The 27,160-nt window shown below is 46.7% G+C and overlaps 2 protein-coding genes across 2 annotated transcripts; one reads left to right on the top strand and one right to left on the bottom strand.

Moving 5' to 3' along the window:
- Window positions 1-4,033: 4,033 nt before the first annotated feature.
- Window positions 4,034-20,085, bottom strand: ermp1 (endoplasmic reticulum metallopeptidase 1). Its single transcript, XM_076044807.1, has 15 exons — window positions 19,547-20,085; window positions 17,129-17,433; window positions 15,563-15,690; window positions 15,351-15,456; window positions 14,667-14,813; window positions 14,489-14,581; window positions 12,138-12,350; window positions 11,539-11,759; window positions 9,430-9,604; window positions 9,056-9,246; window positions 8,822-8,974; window positions 8,435-8,637; window positions 8,224-8,339; window positions 7,239-7,402; window positions 4,034-6,472 (listed from the first exon to the last, which is right to left on the bottom strand). Exons 1-15 carry the CDS (start codon window positions 19,822-19,824, stop codon window positions 6,296-6,298), a joined length of 2,670 nt encoding a protein of 889 aa, XP_075900922.1. The 5' UTR covers window positions 19,825-20,085; the 3' UTR covers window positions 4,034-6,295.
- A 170-nt stretch (window positions 20,086-20,255) lies between these two features.
- oaz1b (ornithine decarboxylase antizyme 1b) lies at window positions 20,256-24,603 on the top strand. Its single transcript, XM_076044811.1, is given in 7 exon segments — window positions 20,256-20,396; window positions 21,616-21,818; window positions 23,515-23,566; window positions 23,568-23,654; window positions 23,930-24,102; window positions 24,216-24,301; window positions 24,411-24,603. Coding segments are annotated over 6 exon segments (654 nt in total). The 5' UTR covers window positions 20,256-20,396; window positions 21,616-21,693; the 3' UTR covers window positions 24,542-24,603.
- Window positions 24,604-27,160: the final 2,557 nt, after the last annotated feature.

A 27,160-nucleotide genomic window follows, 5' to 3' on the forward strand; every position in this document is an offset into this window, starting at 1 on the left:
ATATGTATGTATATACATATGTATGTATATATGTATACATATGTATGTACATATGTATACATATGTATATACATATGTATGTATATACATATGTATATACATATGTATACATATGTATATACATATGTATACATATGTATATACATATGTATACATATGTATGTATATATGTGTGTGTATATATATGTATGTATATAAATGTATACATATTATGTACAGTATACATATATGTATGTATATATATATATATATATATATATATATATATATATATATACATATATGAAATAAGATTATGCTATGAATTCTGTGTAATTCTTGTCAAACAATAGGATTTCTAAGAAAATGATCCCTGACAATATTCCACTGTAAAGAGTGCGGACTGGTTCGCTACCATTGATCGGTACCCGTTTGCTTGTGTTTTGTTTTGGCTGTGTGTGTGCGTGCGTGCGTGTGTGTGTGTGTGTGCGCGCGTGTGCGTGTCGAGTCCGAGTCACTTCATTGTGCGCTGCAGGTTCTTTTTTTCTTTTTTTTTTTTCCTTAAGAAAAGGCAAAACCAAACCGAACCGATGCGAAGCTTTAAACGCGCGTTTCTAGTTTCAAGTTGAAGCCCCTCCCACCGCGCGACAAGGTCCACTTGACATTTAATTTATTCATGGTAATTATTTTTTAGCAGGTTGAAAGAGCGTCGTCTCGTCAGCGGTGTTAACACACACGTCACGTCACACGTATCACCCCAGAGCACCAACGCCATTGGCTTTACATTGGTCACGTGACGGAGGACCGACGCATCACTTGGCATATCATCACATCATCGGCGACCCCCCCACCCCACCCCACCCCAAACTTTCCCTTGCGGGCGCTAGTGCATCCCCCCCACCCCCCTGGTGGATTTCCCGCCACAGTGTCGGCGACGCGTCACATGTAGTTTTTCTGAGCTGTATTAGCCCCTCCCCGTTCTACTATTATGTTATTATTATTATTTATTGGCTTTATGAACTGAACTGTCGCTTTGTTTTTTTTTTTATTTTATCACTGATGACATTCTCCTTCACTTTAAAGATTTCTTTGGGCTGTCGAGCACTAGAAAGGCAAAAAAGAAAAAAAAAATCTCAAAGACGCGTCAGTATTACGTTGTGCAATGTTTTTTAAAAATGTTACTTAGCTTTGTTTTTTTTTTGTTTTTTTAAATGCTCTCCACCTGGTTGGTTTTTAGGACCCCCATGACAGACCAAAATCTGTTTTACAGATGATTCTATTTTTGGACTCGGTTTGACTTGACTTGGACGATGATGACGATGATGATGATGATGATGATTCGGCTCCGGGTGTTTTTCCTGTATTTTCTACGACCTGCCTGTATCGACGGAGCACTCACTCACAGGAAAAAGGGCAAAATGATGGGACGGCGCAGTGGTGTTGCTGATGCACTGTTCTTGTACACACACACACACACACACACACACACACACACACACACACACACACACACACAACCCCACTACACTACACTGCTGCACTGTTGGCTTTTGTTTTTAAATAGTTTTGACTTGACTTGAAAATACAGTAACACAACAGACCAAAGACCTAAACGTCCAGAGGCCTTCTGTTTAAAAGTAGTTGATCCAGACAGAGTGGCCGACACACACACACACACACACACACACAGTCACAACCATCCCTCTCATCAGAAACACGTGTCCACGCTCCAGCTGATGCCGACGGCATACCAGACAATTTCCTAGGGAAATGAATATTGCGGATGTTTTTTGTGGCGAGGGGGCAGCCGGTCACAGCGCCCCCTCCGCCCCAGTGTACAGTACTGCAAGCATTGCTCGTTTCCCCTCGAAGTTGAAGCAGCAGATGTCCACAATGCAGTGTAAACATCCTCTCTTCTTGTACATTTGCCTTTTCTACTCATGTTTGGATTTTCTACTTCTGTTATTTTTTTGCCTTCCTTGTACATAGAGACCAATAAATTATTTTTAAAACGTGATGGGATTTGCTGTGAGCAGGTGCAGTGATGGAACACAAGAGAGGCGACACCACTACCACTTGTGAAAAGTAAGAAGCGTTTTAATCATTATACAGATGCTAATTTAATTCAAGCTTCTTCTTCGTCCTTTGCATAATGTAAAATCGTCCCATTCCATTTCCCAGATAGTTACCCTGTAACCAGATTAACCCCAATAGCAACAGTCTGAATCAATGGGTTTCAAATGGAAATCAAAGAATAGCATTTAGTAAAAACCCCACAAAAAAGAAAAGTTAAAAATCAGGAAATTAACATTTACAGGTCATTAAAAGTCAAAATCAATGAGGTCCCATATTAAACATCACAAGATGACAACAGGCTGCTTTCCACAATCGTCGATGTTTTGAGCATCAACGGGAAGAAAGGATGAGACATAAAAATTCTTGTCAGAAAACATGAATGAGGTGAGTTTTGCAAAACACGGGACCTTCTTAAAAAAAAATTATACAGAAACCTAAGAGTTAAAAAAAAAAAAAAAAAAAAAAGGAATGAGAGACACAAACACAACAGATGGACCATGAACAGAACAAAAGGTTGAAAACAAATTTCAATTTTAAGACATTCGTGCATCCCGGAGTTAATGAATCCATCAGACTGATATGGCAGGTGGATTGAATTTTTTTTTTCTCCCCCCCCCCCCGACTCTGAAGAACAACACCACTGAACAGCAATTATTCAGCTTCACAATCACAACCCAGCTACATTAATACATTACTCTACTGAGTGACTTCTTGTAAGCTCCCTAAGCCTATTGGGAAAAAAAAAGAATTCTCTACAGTATGTCAAGCGGCTCTCTCGCTGTGTGTGTGTGTGTGTGTGTGGATGAGCCATTTTCACAGTGTTAAAACATCTCTCCTACAGCAGTTCCTTCAGTTCTGGCTTCAGCAGCTCTGGTACAGGCCGGCTGAAGACATCTGAGACAAATTAGAACGGAACGCCACTCTGACAATTAATCTCTTACAAAAATACTAAGTTACATTATTAATAAAGCTATTAATAAACACCCCCCCCCCTCTCTCTCGACGTACGACTACCACAGCACCTTCTTTTTTTGTCCCCACCACCCCCGACGGCTGCATCCCCCACGCCCCCCGTCGTGTCCCGACGACTCAGCGTCTGACCGTTTGGAATAATTTAAAAGTCTAGCTCGTCTACGTTTGCTCTCTGCACAAAGAGTAGAAAGCACATTCAGGGTTCAGATCACGTGAGTGTCTCGTCAGTCTCGTTAAAACAATGGGTAACCACCAACTAGTGGCAGCCAGCGTGATGTGAACTGAAGGCGATGGAATAGCTCAGGAAAAAAAAAACAAGAAAACTCTTCGAGTCAACGAAGCAGAAATATTTACCCACGATGCGATCATTTAACGGGAAGCTGTGAATTTTTTTGATTTTTTTTTTTTTACTGAAAAAAGTTCCATGAAACAGTCGGTCTCATAACAAAAGCTCTGGTTTGAAATTTCTTCCTCCTTCTGGGGCTTTTGGTTGCATCACAACATGGACTTCCTCCCCCCGGAGGAGCCACATGGAACTGTTGCAACTCCAAATTGAACGGCTTCACTTGGAACTTTTAAAAAGTCCCTTGTTTGGATCGTGACTTTTCACCACAGGCTCCAGTGGAGTTGCCTTCCACAACGTCCCACCAGTTCTAATTTAGCTCTCTGTTTGCTTAAAAAAAAACTGATACTACTCAGAGCCCTCTGAGCTATTTGTGATGTCACAAAGGGCTCCTAGGTCCCAAACTGTGCCTTTTTAGCATGCGCACACACACACACACACACACACACACACACACACACACACACACACACACACACACACACACACACACACAGGGACAGACAGAAGTGGAACAAGCAAAAGATGCAACAAATGGGTCTTTTGTCTTTTCTGGGAAGTTCACTGACTGGTTGGGGACAGTTTGATGGTTAGAAGACAATGAGGAAGTGGGTTTTGCATAATAGGGGACCTTTAATTCTCCACTTAAAAAAAAAAAAAAAAAAAAACGTTTCAAATGAGCAGACTCCCATATGTGCCAACATCACGTGGTACAAGCAAAAGCCCCACAAGTTGCACAAAGCTCAACAATTCCTACCCCTCCAGTGCTGTTAAAGGCTGTGATGCTTTTAAGGTTTGATTCATCTACCGGAGAGAAGAAAAAATAGAAACATTTAAAACAAGAAAAACGTGCAGGGCTGAGCGGTCGGCGTCCACGTCAGTAAACATTTTGTGTCAAGAAACGGGAGTTCCGCTCAGTGCACACAGTCTCCACCAGGGGGCGGAGCCACAGCTCAGACAGCAGGCTTGGTGGCGATGACATCGCAAAATCAAATCACGTTAGAAGCAGTTTGTTGATCGTTGCGCAGGTTTGACGACGTGCGGCGTCCTCGCTCCTATCGAGTTTTTTTTTTTTTTGTTCTCAGCGAGAGTCGCATCAATTCAAATCTTTTTCTTCAGGAGAGACTTTTATTTAAAAAAAAAAAGAAGAAGAAGAAGAAGAAGAAGAAGAAGAAAAGCCCTTCTCGACCGCACGTCCATTCCTGCTCTGACCCGACCCCGACCGTCACATGATGCCCCCGTGGGATCTATTGAGGATTAGTGGTGTAAAATAGGTCATAAAAAGCGGATTATGCTTGTGATAGTCCAGCTTGGGACCAAAAGAAAAAAAGAAAGAAAGAAATGCATGTGAAATGAATGTACGAAGCTGTCTGCAGCAGCCCGGGTCAAAATTCAACAGGCTTAAGTTAATCAATTCCGAACAAATTTGCACAGTAAAGGTTAAAGCCGTGACAATTTCTGACCACTGGCTCTGGTGATGCTTTTGGTTTGTTTTTTTCATTCCTTTTATCCATCAGTTTTGACATCCTTTTTTTGAGTGTGGTTTGTTCAGTACCGAAACCGGTGACGATACAGAATTATATGTCATTTTAACACGAATGGTTCATTACTACTTACAACATGTGTGCGATTAGATCCAGTAAGAAAATGCTTCAAATTTCATCCCACACGTTCTAAAAAAGAAGGTGTCTGTTTTCCAGAAAGTTCTTCCTTTATTCAGTTTCAATTAAAAACCCCAATTTAAAAAAAAAAAATTTGATAAAAGCTTAAAAAAACAGTTTCCCAGCTTCAGGCTTCTTATGACGTCCAAGGACGACTTTTCAAGAAGCAGAAACTGAAGACCGACTGCAACCAATGACCGAATTAACAACACGTAAAAAGTTTAGCGTCCCTTCATTAAAGGTTCCTCCAGTCAATTGAAACGCTACGACCAGTTCAGTGCTGCTGTAAACGACTTTGTAGCACAGTAGGGACAGTGGGGAGGAAAAGGGGGGTGTGTGGTGTGTGTGTGTGTGTGTGTGTGTGTGTGTGTGTGTGTGTGTGTGTGTGTGTGTGACAGTGAGAGCACCTTCAGCCCCAGACACACTCCCGCTACCCCGAGTGAACCTGGAGTTGCATCACTGTTGTGTTGTTGTTTTTTTTTAAAAGAACAAAAAAAGGCCATAAAGTTTCAGTTGCGGTCTCGTTGAGCCCAAAACCTGAATTTTTTTGAACCGCTGTTCGAACATGTGAACGATAAAAACGAACAAACGAGCAAATCGAAAGAGAGTCGTCCAAGTCGCACTTTCAGGTCGGCTACGCCACGTGTGAGCAGGAAGTGTTGACACGGTGAGGGCGGGCGAGGGAGGGAGGGAGGGAGGAAGGCGGTGAGAGAGAGAGGGAGGAGGGAGGTGAGCAAAAGCAAAGGCACGATGGATTAAGTAGAAAAATAAAAATCCGAACCCCTTCCCTTCTAGGAGGACGGGGGGGAGTGAGTGCAGGGTCCCGGCACGGCCGCCGCCGCGACTGCTGCCGCCTTCAGACGGCCAGTTAGTCTTCAGCGCCGTCGGCTCGGCTCGGCCCGGCTCGGTTCCGTGACCGGTTGTCCCGCCCCCTTCGCTACTAAGCCTACTGACACAGTGACGGGGTTCTCAGGCAGGGAGCATGGACTGTGTGTGTGTGTGTGTGTGTGTGTGTGTGTGTGTGTGTGTGTGTGTGTGTGTGTGTGTGTGTGTGTGTGTGTTAGAGTGCTGTTACTGTCTGGCTGACAGGGGGCGCCAGAGAGGCCAGTCTGGGAATTGTGCTGCTGCTGCTCAGTTCATCTCAGCAGCTCCTGACACATCACCCTCATCCCCTCTCTCTTCTCTTCACCACCTCCTCCTCCTCCTCCTCCTCCTCTTCTTCCTCGACCTCCCCCCCCCCCCGGCTGGCTGACGTGTGGCGCCCTCAGTATCGGTACATGTCGTACGTGCTGACCCAGTAGGAAGGGAACGTCCAGGCGGGGAACTTGGCCAGGATTTCGTCCAGCTGAGGGGTCCGCTGGTCCGGGCCAAAGAAGTAGTGGGTGGAGATGGCGACGGAGATCATCCCCTCGGGGCCTGCTGGGTCGGGGTCCCGGGGCGGCTGGTGGGGGGTAGAGGGACACGGAAGAGAACGAGATTAAAGTTTTTCGCCCCATCTCACGAGAGCGTAAAAACCTAGCAATATTTGAGAGTTTTTTTGAAGTTTAGGTGTTTCCATGTCCCGCTTCTTATTGCAATATTTAGGTTTTGCGCAATTCTAGGGGTAATGAGAACGGAGCCAGTGAAAAGAAAAGCATGTTGAGAAAGTAAAACCGAGTTTTTGACTGGAAACTCAGAAGGTTTTGGTTCCTCCTGCGCGGACGGAAGGATCTCCACCTTCTCACAGACGACTTCAAACCAGTTGGTGTTTGAGTCACTTTACTGATGCCCGCTGTGAGGCCTGACCCACAGAGGCCACATGATTGGTCGATACGTCTGTTTTGTGGTGTGAAAAGTTTTGATAGGAAAAAACAGAAAAAAAAAATCCCAGACGAAGCCTGTGTGAAAACTCTCCACCTTTAGACCTTCAAGCCTGCACGTGTTAAAATCTTACGTAACGGCCTTGGTGAGCAAGGTCACCGGGTTGGACTGAACTCAGGGCTGGATTGTTAAAACAATTCAAAAAATTCTAATCTGCCGTGCGGCCGCGGTCCCAGCAGGAGCTAATCTCCCGCAGAGTCGAGCCGCTGATCTGCCAGGGCGACGTCTGGAACACATGGAGGCAACCTGGGCAAGGAAAAGAATCGCTTTGCAAAAGAAACACGGTTCAGTTTTCGGGGCGGGCCGGGCCGGGCCGAGCGCCAGGGAAGCACAGCCTGTTCCTTTACCTGGATCTCAAACCAGAAGGTCCACGTGGGGGCGTCGAGGCCGTGCGAGTAGAAGACGAAGTACTCGCCGCTCAGGTCGAACTGCGGCGTCCCGTCCCCGAAGGACCAGGTGGACAGGCTGGCCCCCCGGTGAGGCATCAGGTAGAGGGACATGTGACTCGGACCTGCGCAGGACGGAGGAGGAGGTCTGTCAAACCCTCACCAAAGCACGGCAAAGCACTGAATCATCGACGTCTAACTTCAAATCTGTCAAAAATGCAGAAACCAACGTGGCTGCTCTGAGTCTTTGACTTCCTGCTGTTCACCAGCAGACTGATGGCTGACGTTGGACATCAGTCTGCCGTCCCATCAGTTTTACATTCTGATGGGAAATGTTGTCAAAGAGTCCAAAGTGCGGGGGGGAGAGGGGTTCGGTGGGGGGGGGCAAAGAAACATCAGGACAAACATCAACAGTTTTGCCCCTTTGGCCTCAATGTGAAAACTAACTCCCTTAAATTCCAAACTGGAACTGGTGAAGTTCAACAGTGACCTGCTGTCTATGTTAGGGGATCTATGGAGCTGTGCAGGCATCCCGACTAGGGATGCAAATGATCGATTAATTTGTTAATCGTTAGTTGATTGACCTTATTGATCGATTAACGATTAATTGATCAGCAGCGATTTTTCCTGAGAACCTAAATTTCACAATGAAGTGCATGAATTAGAGAACAATAAAAACACCCCTAACATTTATCCTCTGACTTTAAGTTGACTTCTAATGGGTCACAGTTCAACTTTTTTTTAAAAGTAACTTATTCTACGTATATGATGACCATCAGAGTATCTACAGGTGAATTGCTCTTTCCTGCCACTACACTGTTATAATGACATTAACTACCCCTGTAAAAAATGTTCAATTAATTGCGACTAATTCTATTTAATCGATTAAATTCTTAATCGACAATTAATCAGTCATCGATTCATTGTTAACATCCCTAATCCCCACCTTTCACGTTGAAGGTCATTTTGACCGTGCCCCAGCTGGTCTCCTCCTTGGACAGCAGGCTGAACTCCACCGGGGAGCTGGGAGACACCTCGGGAGCAGGGAGGTACCAGTTCTTCCTGCGAGAAACAACCACAAGCGCAGAGCGTCAGAGTTTCAAAGTGCTCGGCAACGTCTGAGAGCGACGGCGGTGAAAACTCCCGGCGCCACTGACTTGCTGAGGAACTTGACGGGCAGGAACCAGGGGTAGCCGCAGAAGGGCTGGTCCTCGCGGCAGTGCGTGCGCACGCTGTCGTTGATCTCGGGCACGTGGGGCTGGATGTGCTGCATGGCCGTGTAGTCGAAGCTGTTGATCCACAGGCCCGAGTCGCGGCTCTCCACCTGGCCCTGCAGGTTGTAGAAGGTCCGCGTGGTGTGCTGCAGTTCGGAGGGGGAAAAAAACCCAAAATGTATCGTTAGCGCCGCCCAACCTTCTCTGCTGTTGAGGGTTTAGAAGTCAAAAATCTAGAGCCCAAGACGAGACTGGGGCCCTTGAGACCAAGACCACTCTCGAGCACTCCAACACTATTTCCAGGTGAGAATTTTTCTTGTGACTCTTCACCTGCAGGAAGATCCGTTTGGGCCGCGGGCTGTCTGGGCTGCCCGAGTACGGGAAGAGGAGGCCGCTGGAGATCAGGAGGAACATGACGAGGAAGGCGGAGCCCAGGGCGGCCAGGATCCACTTGGTGCTCCGCACCAGGTAGATGAAGTGCAGCTGGGAGAGACCAGAGGGACGAGTGAATCAAGCGAGACGAGGCACCAGCTGGAGTGCGGCCCCTACAATAGATGCACTTACAAAGAAGGAGGAGAGGAAGATGGTTGTCAGGGTGACCAGGGAGGCCAGCACCAACTCGGGGGGGATCTCGGTGCCGCTGCGACCCATGATGGGGGTGAAGATCTCAAAGACGACCCACACCAGGAACATGAAGTGGACGTAGGGCAGCGCCAGGCCCAGCAGGTACAGCATGCTGTACTTCATCGATGCTCCTGCAGAGAGGAGGAGAAGAAGAAAAAAAACACATACGCCAGGTCACTCTCTCTCTCTCACACACACACACACACACACACACACACACACACACACACACACACACACACACACACACACACACACACACACACACACACACAGCGGTGCAAACGAGAGGGTCCAGGCGGAGGCGTCCTCACCTCTGTGTTTGAACTCTTTGGCCAGCAGCAGGCGGGTGGCCAGCGGGAAGGCCACCATCAGCATGGGCACGTAGGCCGAGCACAGGCCCTGCTGGGTGAGCCACACCAGGCTGCAGCACCACAGCAGCAGGCTGACGTCGAAGTAGAGGTCGCCCAGCTCCACCAGGCGCACGCCCTGCACGCAACACGGCCACAACGGGAACAAGCGACGTCAGAGAGGAGCCGGCGAGCAGCGCGAAGAGCAAGAAATCCTGCACAATAAAGGTAATTATCTGTTTTTCTGTTCCTGTACAGTAAATGTTGACCATCTAGGAGGCTGATGTGGCGACTCATCTGTTTTGCTGTTGTTGCAAGAATGCAGGTGAGAGATGTATTTCATTCGTTTCACAATTTGCAAATAACAAAGGCTTCCTTTTTTAAAAATCTGTACAACTTTTCGCATGTGACGGCAAAACAAAACTTTTTGGAGGTCTTTCGTTTTTTGCAATTGAAACCACAATTCCCAGGTAATTGCCATTGATCAACATCGGCGCATTACACGTTGAATTTCACATTTCCAAAAAAACTCTTTGGCTAAACTCCTTCTCGTAGAAGAGTTATGGAAGACTGCCAGGGAATGTTCCGCCTCTTTAGAAAAGAGAAAAAGACCAACGTTGAAGCGGTGAAACAGAAAAAACCTCGGGCATTCAGCGAAAAAATTCCACTCGCTCACTTTTGGCATTTTCTTTTGTAAGTGGGAGGGGGGGGGGGGATCCACACAATGAGGGCAAAGATGAACTCTTGTCAGCTCAGGGGTGGATTTGAAGGCAAGCGTTGTCGGGCAGAATGCTGCGTCTGTCCAACAAAACGGCCGTGAAGAGTCAACGCGCTCCAGATAAGCGTTCGTGTTTACCAAAAACACACATGAAAAATATAAATGCACAGGCCGTGCTGTGAACTCTGGCCCACTGCCTCCGGGTGCAACTGGCGGCTCCGGTCCGCCACGGAGGCTTCCGCTGCAGGAGCACGAGGTCCTCTGGAAAACCGCGAGCGAGACGGCGGGATCGGCCGGCGGCGCCCGGCGGCCCGGTGACTCTGACGCCACGTCGGGTAAATCACCGACGATCCGTTGTGCACTTAAGCCGCCGTTAAATACGCGCAGCAGGAGGCGATTAATCACAGGGAGAAATGTTTTAAAGGGGGACGTAAAACGTCTGACGGGCTTAGGTTTGTTTTCAGAGCAAATACATAAAAAACCCTTTTGCTTAATGCAAAAAAAGAAAAAAAAAAAAAAACGGTTAGAGATTTTAATCTGATTCAGGCCGGTCAACATTCCTCTGGCGTCCGCACAGATCATATTTCAGCCTTCGGCCGTCGGGCCTGACTGACGATATCCATCTTTTTTACACTCAGTTTATAACTTCCATCCATTCATGATGTGGAGTTGTTTCACTTTCCACATCATTCACTTCACTCTTGTCCCGAAAAACAAAGTTAATATATAAGTACACTACCAGTCAAAAGTTTGGACACACCTTCTCATGCATTTTATTTTTATTTTTTTTTACAACTTTCTACACTGCAGCTAGATGCTGAAGACATCAAATATATGAGCAAGATATATGTAATTATGCAGCAAATAAAAACACCTTAAAACCACCACTAAATATGCTTTTCATGAAATGGCTATTTTGAAGAATTTAAATATAAAATGTTTTAGTTTGCACTTTTATTGTTTCCTACATAACTCCATGTATGTTCATACGTAGTTTTGATGCTTTCAGTGAGAAACTGTAATGTCAATAGTCATGAGAAAGTGTCCAAACTTTTGATTGGTAGTGTAAACTTATATATAAAGTTGTAAATCTAAAGTAGCTTCATCAAGTTGTATATTACAAAACATCTGCGCTTCATTTCTTTCATCTTGGTTTAAATTTCAAAACCCGACGCACCTTTTAATCCCTTGAGATGATCGCGCTGACATAATGTAACATCAGACGAGCGATTAGAATATGATGACTCACCGTGCAATAAAAAACCGGGCCAGGTAGAAAAACAGGGCGCGATGATGACACACCTTAGCGACTCATTAGTTGCACTTTCAAAGTAACGTCAAAGGAACTCGCTTACTCCAAAGTACAAGTTCTTGGCCAGCGTGTGCACCAGGATCATCTTCCCCGTGGCGGCGGTGCCATACAGGCAGATGGAGGCGTAGAAGTGGGTGTACCAGAACATGGAGCGGCCCAGCAGGGTGACCACCAGGGCCACGATCAGCACCGACACCAGGGCGATGAACCAGCTCAGCAGGGCCACGCCAGTGGCGCAGGCCAGGTCCCGGACGTAGCGCCCCCCTGAGTAATAAACAGTAAGATCTGGACTATTTTTTTTTATCCTTGCACAAATGATTTTCCCCAACGGCTTCACGGCTCTTCTTGGAAAGAGGCGTTTTTAGCCTTGACAGGATTTCCAGAATTTTATCGCACAGTAAAAGTGCAACAAATGGGGAATTTAAGAGAATTTTGCATTCTGTGCAACAATGAAACATCTTCAAAGATAAATCATGGTTCGTCGGCGAGAGAACAAGCAGTATGCAAGCATACGTATGAATAGAAGAAAAAACAACAACAGCCCTTTGAACAGCAAAGGGGGGGAAGCGTGCAACACACACACAAAACCCAGGACAGGAAATGGCAAAACATAAATCCTGGGCAGAGGAAGTGGCGGCATACCTGCGTTCCCCGGCAGCGAGGCCTTCTTGGCGAGGTACAGGAAGGCGGCCGTGGCCACCACGTAGTTGAGGATGGTGCCCACGCGGGCCGGGTACGCCACCACCACCACGCCCAGCACGTCGAAAAACACCATGTTGCCGTGGCGATACTCGGACGAGTCGGCCAGCATGTCCGACATCATCAGGTGGCGGAGCACGGCCAGGATGTTGTCCCCTGAGAAAAAAAATAAAACAGGAAGTGTGACAGGCCGGTGACGCTCAGCTTCGGCTAGGAGGTCACGTAGCGCAGAGGTCACGGCGGCGTTAAGGGGAAGCGGCACGGCGGTTTTGTGCAGCGGTGCGGTAGGAGGGAGGACGTGGGGGGAAAAAAAGGTTCCGGACACCCCCGTGCATTTGCTGTGTTGCGGTGAGAATCTTAAATTTCCAAGTCAGTGCAGTTTATTTTAGTGCTCTGTCACCAACATTCGGCCGCATGCTCGCACGTGCTTGGCTGTTCCGTCCAGCTCGGAACTGCGTGTTTCAGCAAGATCACTGTGTCCCTTGCAACACATCCGCGGTGCAAGAAAAATCTCTCCTATTGGTTGGAGTTCCCGGTGTTGCAGCCAAATGTTTTAAAACACACACAAAAGGAAAAAAACTAAAGTAAAATTTCAAAGGTGTCCGAAAACGTTTGTCTACATGGGAGGACGGCAATGTGATTTATAGGCCACGCGGCTCTTCCTGCGGACTGTTACACAACAGTTGCACAGCAGCCAGCGTAAAGGCCACACGCAGGATTTTGTCATCAACGTTTTTCAACAACGCCGAACGCTGATGAGGAAGCTGCAGGCGAGAAGAATCTGTAGGTCATTGTGTTGCAGCCTCGGGGCGAAAGTTTCATTTGTCAGCAGCGCAGCAGCGGCTCTGTCTCTCTCTCACACACACACACACACACACACACACACACACACACACACACACACACACACACACACACACACACACACACACACACACACACACACACACACACACACACACACACACGCAGAGAGACGGACAGAGAGAGGCGGGACAAAGCTGCATTGTTCTTCCGCCTGGTATGCTCGCAGCGGCCTTGAAAGTGTAAACAACGGAGCTCACAGCATCTACTTGTTCCCGTCTGGGGGGGCTGAAGCGCCCCGGCCAGACAATTCTGCTCTGTGGGACCTGTGAAAACTTTCCAGTCCCGACGCTCTGAGATTCACACACTGACAGTCGTGTGCCAACCGCTGGCTTGCGTAACATTCAAAGCGCCGCGCCAAATGTTTACGCCTGAGCTCCGTGCCGGCCAGGTTTGCAGCAGAGTGGCTGGTCAGTCAGTCAGCTGACTGGCTGACTGGCAGACTGACTGGTCAACTGGTCGACTGGTCGACTGGCCGGCGTGTTTCTGCATCGGCACTGCGCACCACCTTTGAGGGTCGTCGTCGTCCTCCGCCGACTAAAAATACCTCCCTCCTCCATCTGAAATCTCACTTTTGCTCTCGGCAATTATTCATGACTACGATGGAGAGCGGAGGGATGTCCAGGAGCTGAGGAGGAGGAGGAAGATGGAGGACGATGAGAAGGGGGAGGATGATGGAGGAGGAAGATGATGGAGGAGGATAATAGAGGAGGAAGATGGAGGAGGAAGATGGAGGATGAGAATGGAGGAGGAAGAGGAGGATGATGGAGGAGGAAGAGGAGGAAGTTCGATGAGGAAGATGGAGGAGGAAGATAGAGGAGGAAGATGGAGGAGGATGAGAAGGAAGAGGATGAAGATGGAGAAGGAAGAGGAAGAGGAAGAGGAGGAAGATAGAGGAGGAAGATGGAGGAGGAAGAGGAGGGAGAAGAGGAAGAGGAGGCACATGGAGGAGGAAGACGGAGAAGGAAGAGGAGGAAGAGGACAAAGTTCGGGGAGGAGGAGGATGAAGAGGAGAAGAAAGAGGTGAAAGATGAGGAGGAGGAAGAGGGAGAGGATGAGAATGAGGAGTGATGAAGGCTGGTTGCCTCAGGTTGGTTGAGTGACTGGATTCTGTGCTGCATGAGGCCAAACATCTCCACCAACGCAGGCGCGCGTGAGGGAAACAAGGGCAGCGACTGCGTTGGCGTTTCCTCACTTCAAGGTGAAATAATGAGATTGGCAGAGTGCTGAGCAGGCAAGAAAATAAAAGCACAGACGGACGGCGCGTGTTTACGTCTGCGACAGGGAAAACGGTGTTGACAGCCGCTGCAATCTGCTGCAGCCTCCGTCCTTGATGGAGACGTAGCTCAGACTCGACTGTACGCAACGTGCAGTCGAGTCTTTTCGCTTCCGGGTGCGTGCAAAGTTCCTGGGTTTGATCTGGCACCTACCGGCTCTCTGTATGGAGTCGGTGAGGATCCTGTCGGCCGTGTCGTACTTGGTGTGGTAGATGAAACCGTTCTCAATGAAGGCCAGATCGATCCCTGCGGGGACGGATGAACGAACGGCCGTTTAAAAACGGGCGAGAAAGCTGTTAACGTCTTAACTCACTGCGGGCTCAGTGCCTACCTGGGATGTTGCCAAAGTCCCTGTAGATCCGGAAGTCGGTGTCGGAGGGGATGATGCCGCTCTGGAAGACCTCCTGGCCGACCACAGAGGCGAAGGGGTGCTTGGCAGCGTGGACGTAGGCCTGGACCAGCCACGGGTTCTCCGGCCCTGGAAGACGGTAAATCCTTTGTCCTTACTCTCAATCTCTTGAGTCTTGAAACAGTTGTTGTCTTTTAATTCCATCACGCACGCTGTAGCAGCAATCAGGGCTTTTGCACAAGACAAATTGTTTTTTTTGTTTGGGGGGGGGGGGGGGGATAATAAAGTCTGCTGTGTTTTTCCTTATCGTAGTCATCAAGGATCAAGAAATGAGGGCATTGTAATATTACAGATATTAACACTTATCTTACTTCCTGGGTTCCGACAATAAAATCAATTATCCCCGTTGACAGAAAGCATTTGTTTTTATCGCACTGGCTGCGACAAGCTCAAACACTTTAAGGCCCGGTGTGCAATATTTAAAGTGGTTTTATCAGCAAATGTGCGAATAGAAAACATTTTCTGTGAGAGTAGCGAAGATTGTGGATGTGCTTTAGGGGTTTTTAGGGCATTTAGTTTAAGCTTATGCAAAACAAACAATGAGGAAGAAGGTGCTAACAAACACGCCACCAGAGCGATTTGCACGGCCAGGTGCGCCCGCCGTACCTGTCTGGAAAACCACTTCCTTGCCGCCGACGCCGGCGGCTTCCAAGTTAATGAAGGCTCGCACCTGCTTGGCCCAGGGATGCTGGGTAATGAAGCCGTGGCTGGCCTGAAGGACAACAACCACAAAGAATTAGGGGGAAAAGGATAAATCCGTGCCGAAGGACAATCTCGGCACTGTCCCGTCGCAGCGGCGGAACGTCGGCCGTCCTCACCTGCAGGATGTTCTCTTCGGCTCCGTTGAAGAGGAAGACGACGCCGTGGTGAAGAGGAGTGGACTGGTTGGCCAGAGAGTGGAGGACCTCCAGCATCACGGCGCAGCTCACCGCGTCGTCACTGGCGCCTTAGGGGAGGGGAAGCAAAACGCTGCAACAGTCGAGTCGGGCTGAATCGAGCTCTGGTCCGGCCTGACGTTCACACACGAGAGCCGCGTTTGGACTGCCGGCCAAAATACGTTTTTTTTTTTTTTTTTTTTTAGCCCATCCAGGCTCTTTTGTAGTCTGAACAGTCACAAATCACATGAAATCTGATTTTTGCCAAACGGATTGAACCCTCACTACACGCTGCGCTGGACGACGCCTCCGCTCCGATGTCGTTGCTACAGCAACCTGTCAGATGGGTCGATAATGTGGCCCAGTCTGAACAGGGCCAGCTCACATTCGGACACTTGCTGGAAACGTTTTTTTCAGCCGGGAAAAAATTTGAGAAGGAATCGGATTTGAATCCAATTCGCCTGCAGTCTGAACGCAGCCAGAGTGCACCCCTGTGGTCTGGTCGCACGGCTGCATTGGGACGCGTGCATAAACGGAGAGGAAGTGTGACCGCTGAAATAAAAAACAAAACAAAACAACAAAAAAAACAATGAAGTGATCATGTGAGGCCGAGATTAGACACACGTCGCTGGCCAGAAGGAGACTTTGCTGAGATTGCATGGCAGGGGAAAGAACTGCAGAAGAACAGAACAGCGAGCCGCGCCGACGCATCATGTGCTGCAGCTTACTCGCTTCAGTGCATTCGGGTGGAGCCTCTCACGCTGTCTGGGAACCTTTTTTTTTTTCATATCAAACCAGTTCCTCCAAAAGCTCTGGTAGAATTTACTCCAGTTCAAAGTAGAGGTTCCTCAAACGCACAAAACTTGCATTTGAACTGAGAAAAAAAAGGGTCAATTTAAATTTCTTTGCCGCTCACTCTTTCACACACAGAGTTGTAGATATGCAGACGGCGACACGTAGGAGGCAGCCAATGTTTGCTTTACGCAAGTTTTTGTTTTAATCCATTCCATGCTAAATGTTTACAATTCCAGGACATCAAGAGCCCAGCAGGCAGCTGCGTGAGTGTGTGTGTGTGTGTGTGTGTGTGTGTGTGTGTGTGTGTGTGCTTTCCTGGTCCGCACCTTCTTAGGGTCGGTTTCCTGTTGCCAGTCGAGCTTTTTGTGCAAATGTGCAGCTTGGGAAAACTTGGGTGTAGCCAGTGAAAAAACAAAAAGAAAATAAAAAAACAACTTCACGCATGCATGGCTGCATACGGCCACGAGCTGCTGATGATCAACAGATGCTGGAACTATCTCGTGTGTTGGATTAGATTTTTTTTTTTATTACTTCCTGTTTAAAAAAAACAATGAAAACTAAAGGAAAAATGAAAGTGGAGAGGAGCTGAGTGGAGTGAGTGGCACCGATTTTGCCACGAGTTTGGCAATTTTCACAGAGTTTGCAGGCAAACGTCCAAGAACTTTCCCTGGCCAATCATCCCAAGAGTGGAGGGGGGACGGAAACCTCTCGTACCTGGACTGTTGGCCACCGTGTCGAAGTGGCAGTTGGCCAGCATGAGGTGCTGCGCGCCGCCCTTGGGCTCCAGCCGCACGGCGATGTTGGTGACCCGGTCGTAGAAGCTGGTGAAGCCCCCCAGGAAGTCGATGGAGAAGGTGCCGGTGGGCCGCTGCACGTCCACCGTCAGCTGGTGGGGCCCTGCCGCCGTCTCCGCACGGATGCTTTCGATCTGCTTCAGCAGGTAGCCCACCGTCAGGACCTCGTTCTCGTGGCTGCCGACCGGCCGCGGCCCCACGCTGGTGATCTGCTCCAGGTGCTGCCTGAGGAAGACCCAGTGCCGTCAGATTGGTTGGTTTGTTCCTCACTCACACCATTCTAATGTCATCTAACTGCCTCCGTGTGACCCCTTTCTTGATGGCAATACAAGATTAGCTCATTGCAGCCGCGTTTGCAGAGTCACTGATTTGGATGCACTGTCTGCACGGCTCTCCTTTTCTTGTAAATCGGAGGAAACGGAGACAGGAAATGAAGAACATTTTGTTTAAAGAACAAAATATGCTCCTGCTGTTCAAGCTAAAAATATATACGTGAACTACGCAGACGGTCAGAAATTCGAGCCGCACTCAAGCTGGAGCTCAAAGCCGTCTAGAAAAAAAGGGGGGTCTTGGATTAAACTGACTAACTTTGGTCCGCCCCCCAACCCCCTCGGGCCAACAACGTGGGACCACATGACATGACAGAGCGTCCATATTGCTGCTGCTGCTGCTGCTGCTGCTGCTGCTGCTGCTTCTACAGCAGCGCCGTGGGTTTTTATGACCGGGCTCACACTATTAATCAGAGCTGGCAGCAAATAGACCCACCAAGGCCAAGACTGTGGCCAAAGAAGTTCAGAGCCCTAATCAGTTCAAATGCTGCACGCCTGACTCATTTTCACGGAGCAACCAGCCAAACGATGGCAAATCCCACCGTGCGGCCACATTTGCATGAGCAACTGTGGCCGAGCGAGCCTGGCACTCAGCGCAATAATCCCCGCCTCTCCTCATCGGGGCTGGAAACTTGATGAAAGGCTGCATTAGGACACTCGTGTTTCACTTTTTTCTCTCTTCTAATCTGGAGAGGCACAATATGCAGGCAGCGTTTTCATGCATTTGGTTACGTTATTGTGGCTGTGTTTTTTTTTTATTTTTTAGGGTAAATTGGATTCCATCAATTAAAGTGTATTTTTTAGTCTTGGAGGCGAGGAGTCGCAGTGGTTAGCACTGTCGCCTCACAGTAAGAGGGTTGTGGGTTCGATTCCCGGCATGGAATTTGCATATTCTCTGTGTTCCGGGTTCTCCGGCTTCCTCCCACAGTGCAAAAACATGCACTTGAGGTTAATTAGGAAATCAAAATTTACTGTAAGTGTGAGTGTATGTGTGAGAGCGAATTGTTGTTTGTGGCGACTTGTCCAGGGTGTCACGCTGCCTTTGCCCTATGACAACTGGGACAGAAGACCCCAGTGACCCTGAGTGCAGGAAGAAGCAGGTGTTGAAAATGGATTGGATATTAGTCTTGTTAATATTGCCGTCTGATGTTTTGACTTTTATTCATGCAAACTGAAGGAGTATAGGGGACACAGTAAAACCCCATATACATTTAAACCCTTTAAATTATATATATGTATATATAAAAAAGGTATATTATATATACGAGGTATATATATATATATATATATATATATATATATATATATATATATACATACATTTATGTATGTATACACACACACACACATACACATATGATGACAATGTAATAACTAGCATATGCTATTTACTCCACTGTATTAATACACTATAAAAGAAAAGACTCCATATCAAACAAATAGGGGAAAACTGGAGCTGGTTGTCCATTGAATGTAGGAATGACAATTGAAATGTTTGGATGATGAGCAATTCACACCAGGGTACAAAGTCTGACAGTCTGCCCCGGTCTTGGTCTCCTCTACATTATGTCCTGGACTCGGTCTTACGGGTTTGACTCACTACTTTTAAGAACAACTTAACCCTTCTAATGTCATGACTCAAACTCGTGGCGGGGTTTTTTTTTTTGTTTGTTTGTTTTGTTTGTTTGTTTGTTTGTGTGTTGTTAGTTTTTCTAAATTCGCGGAGCTTCTTTGACATGTTGTAGGATTACTCAGCACAACAGAGACCGATGGCCACCTTTCTAACGTGACGGTAACGGATCCTCGGAGCACCTGTCCGCCTCCACCTCAGGTAAGGAGGTTGGAGGGGGAGGGTGGAGAGGCAGTGGAGACGGTTTCTAGGCGTCTCTGTCGTCAAAAACTGGAGGAAAGGTTAGCGGCGGCTTCCTTACACACCGTTAGCCGAAACATGCTGCACACAGAGGGACACCGAGGAGGGTGAGGGTGGTGGAGGACACACGGAAACTCACCTTGCCCTGACGGCGTTAAAGTCACCGGTGGGCTTCCCAATGACGAGCTGCTGTAGCGACAAGTGGACGAGTGCCCACAGCGCCAAAATAAACACGGACACCAGGGAAGCCGCCGGCCCTTCCCGCAGCAGGTACAGGCTCACGTCGGGCTTCCTCTTCGGGTCGCCGTTGTACCCGTTGTTCCCGCAGCGCTGCCAGCTCGTGTCCTTGTCCGACGGCGCGAAGCTGTGCGCGTTGCCGAACGGCTTTATTCGCCTGACGGTGGTGTCGCTCTCCATTTTTCGAGCCAGCGGTACATCAGCTGCGAGCGTCGCTCTCAGGCGTCGCTTTTCCTTTTTTCCCCTACTGCCCCCACTCTCTCGCTCGCTCGCTATCTCTCTCTCTCTCGCCTCCCAACCTCCTTTTTCCTGGTACGACCGATCGCGCCGAGGGACAAACTCAATTGAAAGCGAGGACGTGCGAAGCGCGAAGGGGGAAATAGCGAAGCAGAAAACCAGACAGGCTTTAAGGAGACTTCTTTGTCGCCCTATGCACGAATGTATAAACGGACTGTATTAGGCATAGAAATGGATTTATGTACTTCTTGTTCCGAGGCCCTTCAAAGGGAACGTTGCATCAATGCAACTTTTATGTAAATGATCAAAGTATGTCGTTTAAGGCCAATAAAACGACACGGGTTGACGTCCTTAGCAGCTTGGGAATGCCGTGTCCCTCTTATTAAAGATTGCTAGGATATTTCCAGATATTTTAGGTTTAATCATAAAATTAAGAAATTGATACCTGCCAAAAAAAAAGAAGCAGTCAGCTATTATTACCATTAATTATCCAGAGATTAGTGCCGGAGACGATTGTAGGTATTTCGACAAGTGGCCTTGACGCACCATAGCAATCACAACCTCATGTATAGGCTGTTTATGTGTGTCAAGTCTTGTGAAATTTTCGCAAATTCAGCCTGAGAGGGATTGAGAAACGATTATAAAATGGCCCCATTAACCCCGACGACAGCGTTAAGTGTCATTAGACTTGAAAACAATTGATTTGTCGCCATCTTTTGGAGGAAATAGACATTGCATTTTATTTTCATTAAACATTACTTTTCATTTCACATTACTTATATGGGTATTACATCCATGGCTTTGGTCAAACCATGTCATGTTTCTAATCTAAATAGTTTTAATCAAAACTGAAGAAAAAAATCATGTATTTTAAAATTATGAGGGATTCTCACAAATGGATAGAGGATTAGTCTACTTTGTGCGGAACTCAAGAAATTGCTCCTTCACGTAAAACAACTTTGCTTATGACGTAGTCTGTCATACCGATTCAATTGCAAAGCAGACGAAATTAAAACAACAACATTCTGCAATAATCAGGATGTAAATATATGTTGTACTACTGCAACAGCAGTATTCAAACGGTATAGCGATCAAAGGCTGTGTTGCTGTTTTGGTCATATCTGCTTTTTAAATTGGACGCTCCACATAAGTATGATAGCTTAAGTATGCAACTAATTTTATTTGTTTTAAATATCTAGATGTACGCGGACTTTGGCATTAAGTGCATTATATCTGCAACATTACGACGACAAGTTCCCGTTAGTGACGACAAAACGCTGTAAATGTGGTCGAAGGTCACGTCAAGTGAACGTTTGCGCTCATTAGCTTTTTACAGCGATTAGCATGTTAGGTTAGCATTAGCTTGTGAGGAATTGTGTAAAGCTTCAAGTAGGTTCATTTACTGCATAGCTCGGATCCGTAGTTTTCTTTTATCAAAATAAAGGTTGTTCACTTCTGAATGACTAACGAGGGAGGCTATAATACTCTTTGAATATGGCCACACTGATTTGAAATGATTTTTTTAAAACGTAATTTAATGTTTTTAGTCATCGTCTTTATCATGTTTTAAATGCAGTTTAGTCATTTTTGTTTGTTTTTTTTGTCATGTTTCATTTCGTGTGTCGGGCGAATGAGTGTCGACAGCCTGACTTTAACCTTGAAGTCAATTAAACATTCGAACGGAAATGGCCTACGTGCATGACGTACGACTTGACAGCCTGTCTTTTCTTGCAGCTCCGCCGTCCAGCCGACCACTACCCAGCTGAGCATAGCAGAGAACAGTCAGCCGCTCGTGTCTCTACCCGAGGCCGGATGGTAAAATCCAACCTCCAGCGGATCCTAAACAGTCATTGCTTTGCTCGCGAAAAGGAAGGGAAAAAGCAGTATTATTCAAACATGGCGGACTTAAGTAGTGGTATCTGTGACATGATTGGGAAGTAAGTAAACCGTTTCGAGACGACTTGCTATCAGCGAGCTATGCTGTGGGGGAGGGGTGACCAGGCTAATCTCGCTAGCGGCCTCTAAAAGCGGAAGCGAAGTATATTCAACTGTAAATACCGGGGTTTAGATTTTAAGACTCGTGTACCAGTGTTTTATGTTATTGGAAGGTGTATCGCAGAATTTATATTTGCTATTTTGGGGGCGAGATGAATGGAGATTATGAGATTTTATTGATAGCCGAGAGATAACTTGGTGCAGCTGTCGCTAATGTCAGCTAGCCTGTTAGCGTTCGGTTGTCTCCGTGAAGGAAAAAAAAAATTGTGGTACGTCACTGTATCTGCGCTAGGTTGCTAACGGGATACCCTTTTCTTTTTTCTTTTTTCTTGGTCTGAGACAACCTTCGTCGGGGGTTAACGCATTTTCCTTTGCGGTGTATGTAAACAGGACAAGCGACAGGCCAGAAGTCAGGCTTGCCAGGGCATTTAAATAACAACGTGACTGCCGAAACTAGAACTGTTTACATGTTTAAATTTGTCTTGTGTGCACCAACGTGTTAGAAATAGTAATTTTTCCAAAGACCTACATGACTTGTGCGCCCCCCATAATTTTTTTTGTTTTGTTTTTTTAAGTCTACACTGGCCTCGTCAACAACATACCGAACGCATCGCGAACTAGGCGTTCCCGTAGGAGCTAATTCTGCCCCCGTCGACCAGAAATTATCCCCCACCCAGCCTGCAGCATCGGCAACTGCGGGTCTGAATCCGCCGGGAACGCCGTCAGCTGGGCACGTTTCTGGCCACGTTCACCTCATGAGGTCACCATATTGATGATCATTGTTACGCAAGAGGAGCGTTTTGCGTTACCGCAGCAGCCTTTTAGAAGGGGCGGGGGTGGAGGGGGTGCACTGGGAGGAACGAGGCGTTCAGGGACACGGAGTGGAACATTCTTCGTCTGTGTCAATATTTGTTAGCCTCCGGCTTAAAACGCCAGTTTTCTGTGTCCGCTCCATCCGCATATTATAACTGTATAACGGGGTTATATCACTTGGATCATTTTTGTATTCACGTATAGAATTTTTTTTTTCAAGGTTGTGTTGACATTAATTTTGTCAACGCAGTCCTGTGTTGACAAAGCAAATGTATATATATATTTTAAAGGACTCGAAAAACTAGTCCTGTTCTCATTTTTGCAAACATCGTTTTCTTTGTGTTTTTCAGTGTTGCGCTGTGGTAGGTTTGAGGGGATACACCTCGAAAAAACGGAACCTAATTTCAGAAGCATTCTTGTCAAATGGGAAAGGAATGCTTTTTTTTGTAAATATGAATGCTGTGGACTGTTTCACAGCAGTGCATTAAAAAAAATTGGCATCTTATCACAACACCATAAGGGCACTGACTGTGATTCTGGATGGCAGAAGCAGCATTGGACAAGACAACATGGGCAAAAACAGGTCTTTGCAAGTGCTTGTGATGTTCCCTCCGCATCGGATCTCTGGCCTTTCCCACCTGACACCGCCATGCCGCTCTTACATAATGGAGTTGTAAAAAAAAAAAAAAATGGGATTATCTTGCCGTGATGTTGATATTTGCTCCATGTTCCATTAGCAGTTACATAAATGACAGAAAACAGGTTGGATTTCAGAAACTGGTCACTATTCGTGCTGATTCTGATCTTTGTCCCCTCCTCTGCCAGTCTTTCCCTGCACTGTAGTAGTACCCGCAGCCCAGGGCCTCTGTGGTGCTCCTGATGCCCCTCACCCACCACTGAAGATCCCAGGTGGGCGAGGGAATGGCACACGGGATCACACTCCTTCAGCTCGGCCACTCTACTCAGTAAGTACACACACACACACACACACACACACACACACACACACAGTCTCCTGTGTGAAAACATGTTTTCCCAGTTTGAAACAATTCCCAGCCAAACGACTCGGTTGCAGTCTGTTTACTCATGAGTTGAACGGACGTTTTCATCCACACTCAAGCTGCCACATCATTGCTCTTACCATCAGACGCTGCAACACAAAAGCGAGGCATTCGAGGCATTCATTGCCGGGAGCGGCAGCTGTTTTCAAACACGTCGTCGTTGTTTCTGTCGTTTCCAGGACCGAAGGTTGACTGTAACGGAGGAGCCTGCAGAGAACGGTCGCCCGGGGATACTCCACTTCCAAAGCCGTCCCACCATCTCCAAGACGGTGGAGTGGGACGCTGTCTTGCACAGCAGTGCACTCTACGTGGAGATACCTCTTGACCCGCTTCCTGAAGGCAGCAAGGAGAGGTGAGGGATATATTTTATGGGAAATGTCTGAGATTTTGCCCCCTTATTTGCGGGCGGTGTTGTGCTGCGTGTTTTCCGCTGTCTAACCCCTGCTGCCCTCTGTTCCTCCTCAGTTTTGCGGCTCTCCTGGAGTACGCCGAGGAACATCTGAAAGTCATTAGCGTGTTTGTCTGCTTTTACAAGAACAGAGATGATCGTGGTAGGTGCCGACCGGAGCCCTCAGCTCACCCGTCTCATTTTGAAAAGACAGAAACGCCAAATGATTTTTTGCCTCATCTGACGTTTCTGCCTCACTGTGATTCTTCCAGCTAAACTGGTGCGTACGTTCAGTTTCCTGGGCTTTGAGATTGTGAAACCGGGCCATGCCCTCGTCCCTCCTCGACCCGACGTTTTCTTCATGGCCTACAACTTCGACAGGGATTCCTCGGACGAGGAGTAGCCCTCTGGACAGCCCCCTCCGCCCTCTGCTTTAGCCCCCCACCCCCACCCCCACCCCCTCCCCTTCCCCTTCCCTCCCCATCATACAGTATGTTGAAACATAATCTTGGCTTACTCATATACACCGTCACTGTGTTCAGCGGTCGACTAGCTTGCAAGTACCCATTTCCCCCGTTCTTGTTGTGTTGAAGGGAATATGTCACTCGTGCATCTCATTTTTCCACCATCTGTTTGTGTTATATTAAACTTCTTTCATTCAAATTTAGCTGTTGTCTGAGAGGGATTTTTCTTTTTTTTTTTACTTATAAACCAGTTGTCAACGTTCTTAAGTTTTGATCGTCAAGGCTTTTTTTTCTCCATGTTAGATTGATAAAAATATTTCTCCATTTACTGAATGTACAACAAAGAGATCTTCAGGTTTACAACCAGGTACTCCAGCTTTCATTTGATTGGCTAAATGGATGGCATTGACATGTTTTTTTTTCTGTCTGAATTGTTTTACACATTAGCGGGACCAGATGTTTTTTTAAAAAAAAAGAATTTGTAGCACTAATTTCCCCCTAAAAGCATATTAAAAGATATTTTAAAGTGTTACTTAGGAGTGACTCCGCCCCTTCCACATTTGGTACTTTATGGATGAAAAGCAAACTGACCAGAGCTGGAGTGAGAAAGGATGAATGCATGTCTGAAGTCCGTGGCTCAGCCTCAAGTTAAAAACAAGCTGTATCGACTTGAACTGGTACAGCGCTCGATGGGAAGTGAATAATCCAAAGTGCTTCTTTTCTTTCTTTGTCATGTATATCTGACAACATTGTAGTTTTTTCTGTTTAAGGAGGTTGAAAAATGCTGTGATATTGTTTTTGGATTTCTCTGGATTAGCATTCCTTTTAACTTTTTTTGTCATGGTAGCCTTGAGTTTGCTCTTCACCTGGATAATGATTCATGTTGTGCTTCTATGATTAAAAAAAAACATCAAAAAAAGATTGTGTCTCATGGACTTGTTTGCCTGCCATAAATATTTAAGACAAGAATTACTTTTATACATATTTCCTAATGAATTAGGAAATATACCTAACAGCCTTTGGTCAACAATCAAATGGTGGCTAATTCAATTGGGGCAGTATGATCAAACTCAAAAAGCGGAGATCCAGAGGTGACGCAGAGATGGTCCTCCCACCACCAGGAGGCTCTGCAGGGCTTCATGAATACCATCATGTTTTTAAAGACGTACCTGAAAGATTTGCATTTGATGAGCTGAATTCTCACCTCGCTTAAGGAGGAAGTTGGCGCTGGAGTTTCAGCAACCATGCGACTGCTGACCCGTAAAGCCAAATCACACTTGAATGGATGTCTGATGAGGAGATGAATTGAACCGTTTCAGTTTTGTGACGGATTAAAAATTGTACGTGTTGACTCACTTCGAAACAAACAATTTCATGACGTCAGTATCCACCCTTTTCTCTAATTTCCATAACATTCTGACAGAATACTGATGCTTATGGGATGTTAATAAGCCCATGTGATTAAAACACCACATTTTCCATAAATGGGTTTGATTTAAAAAGAAACGTTTACAGAAGGCCTCAGCTACTTAATATTTAAGAATACAAAACATTAACCAGACAGAAAAGTTGAGAATATTTCACACTTTTTTTTGTTATTAAAACTCTTGTTTTTCTTGAATCCAAATATTTATTTAGGTACATATCAAGTTATTATGACATGTATAAAATTTCAGGTCACAACATGAAAGCAATGAAACTCCTCTGACTGGCGTACGCTGCAAACGCTTCTCGGTCACCACCACGTAAGATGATTAAAAAGTGATTAGAAGCAACTAAAAAAAAAAACGAAAAAGGAAATGGTAAAAAAGGAAGATGGTGAACGGACATCGATCGTAGTGAGCATTCTAGAGAGGAAAATTAAATGCAGCGTTTTTGGAACCTTTTTTTTTTTTTCTTGGTACAGTGCAATAAGAGGAAATTAAAAAAAAATAGAAGAGGAGAAGCAACACAGGACTAAAGCCAAGCGTCCACGAGACGACTAAGAACTGTTAGTAAGTGGAGAATCACGGAGGAGGGAGAGCGAGCGAGCGAGCGAGCGAGGGGGCCCAGAGTTCACAGAGGAGAAACAAACAAGGTTCTAGTAGCTCGCCAGACGACGCGGGAAGGAAGTCGGAGCAACAGTTTTTAGTAATGCACATCACAGTTAGCTTCAAAAAGACCATAGTAGTAGTTGGTACTTGCATGGTTGTTGATATAACAATAATAAAAACAAATAAAAAACAAACAAACAACCTGAATGATTGAACAGAAACGAGGACATAACCACAAACAAACGGCCAGCCAGCCAATGAGAGCGGAGGAGGAAAACATGTGGTTTCGAAAGCAATAATGAGGAGGAACAGCAGTGGGGGTGGAGGAGCAACAGCAGCAGCAGCTGGGTGTGGGTGTGTGTGTGTGTGTGTGTGTGTGTGTGTGTGTGTGTGTGTGTGTGTGTGTGTGAGCGCAGTAAACATGGCCGTGGCAAGTCGGTCGACATCATCATGGGCGTCTTTTTTTTTGTATTGTTGTGTTTTTTTTGTGGGGGGAGTTCAGATGTGGAAATCGAGTGGGAGGAG

This window comes from Nelusetta ayraudi, unplaced genomic scaffold (assembly GCF_046127955.1).
Source record: "Nelusetta ayraudi isolate G7.1 ecotype Tasmania unplaced genomic scaffold, CSIRO-AGI_Nayr_v1 ptg000083l, whole genome shotgun sequence".
Lineage (NCBI taxonomy): Eukaryota > Metazoa > Chordata > Actinopteri > Tetraodontiformes > Monacanthidae > Nelusetta > Nelusetta ayraudi.

What these genes read in the sequence shown, in the direction of transcription:
- ermp1 (XM_076044807.1), bottom strand. Translation starts at nt 19,824, where the DNA reads ATGGAGAGCGACACCACCGTCAGGCGAATAAAGCCGTTCGGCAACGCG. An exon ending in GGACTTTGGCAACATCCCAG is followed by an intron (nt 14,582 to 14,666) that starts GTAGGCACTGAG and finishes CCGTCCCCGCAG; the next exon opens with GGATCGATCTGGCCTTCATT. An exon ending in TCTTCCTCTCCTCCTTCTTT is followed by an intron (nt 8,975 to 9,055) that starts GTAAGTGCATCT and finishes GGTCTCTCCCAG; the next exon opens with CTGCACTTCATCTACCTGGT.